The sequence below is a fragment of the Hyla sarda genome, unplaced genomic scaffold (assembly GCF_029499605.1).
Source record: "Hyla sarda isolate aHylSar1 unplaced genomic scaffold, aHylSar1.hap1 scaffold_68, whole genome shotgun sequence".
NCBI lineage: Eukaryota > Metazoa > Chordata > Amphibia > Anura > Hylidae > Hyla > Hyla sarda.
Window position 1 is genome coordinate 720928 of NW_026610697.1, and position 6065 is coordinate 726992.

General features: G+C 58.0%; 1 protein-coding gene across 1 annotated transcript; it reads right to left on the bottom strand.

The window, feature by feature from the left end:
* Window positions 1-1577: 1577 nt before the first annotated feature.
* On the bottom strand, window positions 1578-3419 carry NDUFB4 (NADH:ubiquinone oxidoreductase subunit B4). Its single transcript, XM_056554343.1, has 3 exons — window positions 3193-3419; window positions 2377-2523; window positions 1578-1718 (listed from the first exon to the last, which is right to left on the bottom strand). The coding sequence occupies exons 1-3, from the start codon at window positions 3367-3369 to the stop codon at window positions 1656-1658; spliced, it is 387 nt and encodes a 128-aa protein (XP_056410318.1). The 5' UTR covers window positions 3370-3419; the 3' UTR covers window positions 1578-1655.
* Between the last annotated feature and the right edge of the window lie 2646 nt (window positions 3420-6065).

Genomic DNA, 6065 nt, shown 5'->3' on the forward strand with positions numbered 1-6065 from the left:
TCCGCCCCCCCGCAGGGTATTCTACAGCACATCCGCCCCCCCCGCAGGGTATTCTACAGCACATCCGCCCCCCCCCGCAGGGTATTCTACAGCACATCCGCCCCCCCCCGCAGGGTATTCTACAGCACATCCGCCCCCCCCCGCAGGGTATTCTACAGCACATCCGCCCCCCCCCGCAGGGTATTCTACAGCACATCCGCCCCCCCCCCGCAGGGTATTCTACAGCACATCCGCCCCCCCGCAGGGTATTCTACAGCACATCCGCCCCCCGCAGGGTATTCTACAGCACATCCGCCCCCCGCAGGGTATTCTACAGCACATCCGCCCCCCCGCAGGGTATTCTACAGCACATCCGCCCCCCGCAGGGTATTCTACAGCACATCCGCCCCCCCGCAGGGTATTCTACAGCACATCCGCCCCCCGCAGGGTATTCTACAGCACATCCGCCCCCCGCAGGGTATTCTACAGCACATCCGCCCCCCGCAGGGTAATCTACAGCACATCCGCCCCCCCGCAGGGTATTCTACAGCACATCCGCCCCCCCCCGCAGGGTATTCTACAGCACATCCGCCCCCCCCCGCAGGGTATTCTACAGCACATCCGCCCCCCCCCCGCAGGGTATTCTACAGCACATCCGCCCCCCCCCCGCAGGGTATTCTACAGCACATCCGCCCCCCCCCGCAGGGTATTCTACAGCACATCCGCCCCCCCCCCGCAGGGTATTCTACAGCACATCCGCCCCCCCCCGCAGGGTATTCTACAGCACATCCGCCCCCCCCCGCAGGGTATTCTACAGCACATCCGCCCCCCGCAGGGTATTATACAGCACATCCGCCCCCCGCAGGGTATTCTACAGCACATCCGCCCCCCGCAGGGTATTATACAGCACATCCGCCCCCCGCAGGGTATTCTACAGCACATCCGCCCCCCCCCGCAGGGTATTCTACAGCACATTCGCCCCCCCCCCGCAGGGTATTCTACAGCACATCCGCCCCCCCCCCCCGCAGGGTATTCTACAGCACATCCGCCCCCCCCCCCCGCAGGGTATTCTACAGCACATCCGCCCCCCCCCGCAGGGTATTCTACAGCACATCCGCCCCCCCCCCGCAGGGTATTCTACAGCACATCCGCCCCCCCGCAGGGTATTCTACAGCACATCCGCCCCCCCCCCCGCAGGGTATTCTACAGCACATCCGCCCCCCCCCGCAGGGTATTCTACAGCACATCCGCCCCCCCCCGCAGGGTATTCTACAGCACATCCGCCCCCCCCCGCAGGGTATTCTACAGCACATCCGCCCCCCCGCAGGGTATTCTACAGCACATCCGCCCCCCGCAGGGTATTCTACAGCACATCCGCCCCCCGCAGGGTATTATACAGCACATCCGCCCCCCGCAGGGTATTCTACAGCACATCCGCCCCCCGGAGGGTATTATACAGCACATCCGCCCCCCGGAGGGTATTATACAGCACATCCGCCCCCCGGAGGGTATTATACAGCACATCCGCCCCCCGCAGGGTATATATAGTACCCCCCCTGCCCCCGCAGGGTGCACTATGAAGGATGACAATATGGCAGTGAGAGTGAACAATACTTTATTACAATATATTACAGACAGGTGCAGCGTGGCCCTTGGACGTGGCTCAGACGTGGCCCTCAGTTGTTCAGGTGGAACGGCCGCTCATATTTTCCCTCTTTGATGAGTTTTTCCTTTCGTTCCTGTAAACAGTGAAAAAAAACAGAGTGAGCAACAGAGCTGACAATCTAATGTCCTCTACAGGGGGCGGGGTGACACAGCGGCACACTGCGGGGGCGGGGTGACACAGCGGCACACTGCGGGGGCGGGGTGACACAGCGGCACACTGCGGGGGCGGGGTGACACAGCGGCACACTGCGGGGGCGGGGTGACACAGCGGCACACTGCGGGGGCGGGGTGACACAGCGGCACACTGCGGGGGCGGGGTGACACAGCGGCACACTGCGGGGGCGGGGTGACACAGCGGCACACTGCGGGGGCGGGGTGACACAGCGGCACACTGCGGGGGCGGGGTGACACAGCGGCACACTGCGGGGGCGGGGTGACACAGCGGCACACTGCGGGGGCGGGGTGACACAGCGGCACACTGCGGGGGCGGGGTGACACAGCGGCACACTGCGGGGGCGGGGTGACACAGCGGCACACTGCGGGGGCGGGGTGACACAGCGGCACACTGCGGGGGCGGGGTGACACAGCGGCACACTGCGGGGGCGGGGTGACACAGCGGCACACTGCGGGGGCGGGGTGACACAGCGGCACACTGCGGGGGCGGGGTGACACAGCGGCACACTGCGGGGGCGGGGTGACACAGCGGCACACTGCGGGGGCGGGGCTTCTTACCCGGTCAGACATGATCATCTTATAGAAGAGCAGGAAGGGCCCGACCGTCCACAAGATCCCGAGCAGAGAATTCTTGGGCATCGGCCGGAAATTGGGGTAAATGTTGTGGCTGCGGGCGAACATCCAGCGGGTGACAGCGGGGTCCTCCTATATACAGAGGGGGGAGACGGGTGAATACAGCAGATGGGGGAGGGGAGAGCACGACACCCAGGGGCCCCTCCCCCACCACATCTAACATCTGCCCCCCAGGGGCCCCCTATCCACAGCCTCTGGCCCCCCTCCCCTCCTCCTTTATGGCCCCCGACCTCTCCCCCCCCTCTGGCCCCCGTCCTCCCCCCTCTGGCCCCCGTCCTCCCCCCCTCTGGCCCCCGTCCTCTCCCCCCTCTGGCCCCCGTCCTCTCCCCCCTCTGGCCCCCGTCCTCTCCCCCCTCTGGCCCCCGTCCTCTCCCCCCTCTGGCCCCCGTCCTCTCCCCCCTCTGGCCCCCGTCCTCTCCCCCCTCCGGCCCCCATCCTCTCCCCTCCGGCCCCCGTCCTCTCCCCCCCTCTGGCCCCCGTCCTCTCCCCCCTCCGGCCCCCATCCTCTCCCCTCTGGCCCCCGTCCTCCCCCCTCCGGCCCCCATCCTCTCCCCTCTGGCCCCCGTCCTCCCCCCCTCTGGCCCCCGTCCTCTCCCCCCTCTCCCCCCTCTGGCCCCCGTCCTCTCCCCCTCCGGCCCCCGTCCTCTCCCCCTCTGGCCCCCGTCCTCTCCCCCTCTGGCCCCCGTCCTCCCCCCTCTGGCCCCCGTCCTCTCCCCTGTGGCCCCCGGGGGCCCCTCTCACCACCATGCCGATCCGGTGCGGGTCGTTCAGTTTCAGCAGGTATTCCCTCTTGACTTGGGCCTTCAGCGCCTCCCTCCGCTCCTGCAGCCTCCGCTGCTCCGGGCTCAGCTCATAGTACCGGGCCGGGTCCAGCTCCGGGGGCCGGCTGACCAGAGGACTCTCCGTGTATTCCACCATGACACAAGGACACCCGGGACACCGCGCCCGCCCAGCTTTATTGACAGCGCGAACACAGACACAGTGCAGTACCAGCGCTCACCGCCAGAGTCATCACCTGAACTCCCGGCTCCGGACACTGGATGGCGCATGGATCCCGCACTATGAAATTATTCAAATGTAATGGCGCATAGTGACCACCAGAGGGCGCAGTGTATTTTCTGATAGTGACCACCAGAGGGCGCAGTGTATTTTCTTATAGTGACCACCAGAGGGTGCAGTGTATTTACTTATAGTGACCACCAGAGGGCGCAGTGTATTTTCTTATAGTGATAGTGACCACCAGAGGACGCAGTGTATTTTCTTATAGTGACCACCAGAGGGTGCAGTGTATTTTCTTATAGTGACCACCAGAGGGCGCAGGGTATTTTCTTATAATGACCCCCAGAGGATTTAGTGTATTTTCTTATAGTGACCAGCAGAGGGCGCAGTGTATTTTCTTATAGTGACCACAAGAGGGCGCAGTGTATTTTCTTATAGTGACCACCAGGGGGCGCAGTGTATTTTCTTATAGTGACCACCAGAGGGCGCAGTGTATTTTCTTATAGTGACCACCAGAGGGCGCAGTTTATTTTCTTATAGTGACCACCAGAGGGTGCAGTGTATTTTCTTAAAGTAACCACCAGAGGGTGCAGTGTATTTTCTGATAGTGACCACCAGAGGGTGCAGTGTATTTTCTGATAGTGACCACCAGAGGGTGCAGTGTATTTTCTTATAGTGACCACCAGAGGGCGCAGTGTATTTTCTTATAGTGACCACCAGAGGGTGCAGTGTATTTTCTTATAGTGACCACCAGAGGGCGCAGTGTATTTTCTTATAATGACCACCAGAGGGCGCAGTGTATTTTCTTATAGTGACCACCAGAGGGCGCAGTGTATTTTCTTATAGTGACCACCAGAGGACGCAGTGTATTTTCTTATAGTGACCACCAGAGGGTGCAGTGTATTTTCTTATAGTGACCACCAGAGGGCGCAGAGTATTTTCTTATAGTGACCACCAGAGGGCGCAGTGTATTTTCTTATAGTGACCACTAGAGGGTGCAGTGTATTTTCTTATAGTGACCACCAGAGGGCGCAGTGTATTTTCTTATAGTGACCACCAGAGGACGCAGTGTATTTTCTCATAGTGATAGTGACCACCAGAGGGCGCAGTGTATTTTCTTATAGTGATAGTGACCACCAAAGGGCGAAGTGTATTTCCTTATAGTGACCACCAGAGGGCGCAGAGTATTTTCTTATAGTGACCACCAGAGGGCGCAGTGTATTTTCTTATAGTGACCACCAGAGGGTGCAGTGTATTTTCTTATAGTGACCACCAGAGGGCGCAGTGTATTTTCTTATAGTGACCACCAGAGGGCGCAGTGTATTTTCTTATAGTGACCACCAGAGGGTGCAGTGTATTTTCTTATAGTAACCACCAGAGGGTGCAGTGTATTTTCTTATAGTAACCACCAGAGGGCAAAGTGTATTTTCTTATAGTGACCACCAGAGGGCGCAGTGTATTTTCTTATAGTAACCACCAGAGGGCGCAGTGTATTTTCTTATAGTGACCACCAGAGGGCGCAGTGTATTTTCTTATAGTGACCACCAGAGGGCAAAGTGTATTTTCTGATAGTGACACCAGAGGGCGCAGTGTATTTTCTTATAATGACCACCAGAGGGCGCAGTGTTTTTTCTTATAATGACCACCAGAGGGCGCAGTGTATTTTCTTATAGTGACCACCAGAGGGCACAGTGTATTTTCTTATAGTGACCACCAGAGGGCGCAGTGCATTTTCTTATAGTGACCACCAGAGGGTTCAGGGTATTTTCTGATAGTGACCACCAGAGGGCGCAGTGTATTTTCCTATAGTGACCACCAGAGGGTGCAGTGTATTTTCTTATAGTGACCACCAAAGGGCGAAATGTATTTCCTTATAGTGACCACCAGAGGGCGAAGTATATTTTTTATAGTGACCACCAGAGGGCGAAGTGTATTTCCTTATAGTGACCACCAGAGGGCGAAGTATATTTTTTATAGTGACCACCAGAGGGCGAAGTGTATTTTCTTATAGTGACCACCAGAGGGCGCAGTGTATTTTCTTATAGTGACCACAAGAGGGCGCAGGGTATTTTCTTACAGTGACCACCAGAGGGCGCAGTGTATTTTCTTATAGTGACCACCAGAGGGTGCAGTGTATTTTCTTATAGTGACCACCAGAGGGTGCAGTGTATTTTCTTAAAGTAACCACCAGAGGACGCAGTGTATTTTCTGATAGTGACCACCAGAGGGTGCAGTGTATTTTCTGATAGTGACCACCAGAGGGCGCAGTGTATTTTCTTATAGTGACCACCAGTGGGAGCAGTGTGTTTTCTTATAGTGACCACCAGAGGGTGCAGTGTATTTTCTTATAGTGACCACAAGAGGGCGCAGTGTATTTTCTGATAGTGACCACCAGAGGGCGCAGTGTATTTTCTGATAGTGACCACCAGAGGGTGCAGTGTATTTTCTTATAGTGACCACCAGAGGACGCAGTGTATTTTCTTATAGTGACCACCAGAGGGTGCAGTGTATTTTCTTATAGTGACCACCAGAGGGTGCAGTGTATTTTCTTATAGTGACCACCAGAGGGCGCAGAGTATTTTCTTATAGTGACCACCAGAGGACGCAGTGTATTT

Bases quoted from the DNA above. Each gene is read 5' to 3' on its own strand.
- NDUFB4 (XM_056554343.1), bottom strand. From the start codon at position 3,369: ATGGTGGAATACACGGAGAGTCCTCTGGTCAGCCGGCCCCCGGAGCTG. The intron at 2,524-3,192 runs GTGAGAGGGGCC...CTCTGTATATAG, and splicing joins CGCACCGGATCGGCATGGTG to GAGGACCCCGCTGTCACCCG. The intron at 1,719-2,376 runs GTAAGAAGCCCC...CACTGTTTACAG, and splicing joins AGATGATCATGTCTGACCGG to GAACGAAAGGAAAAACTCAT.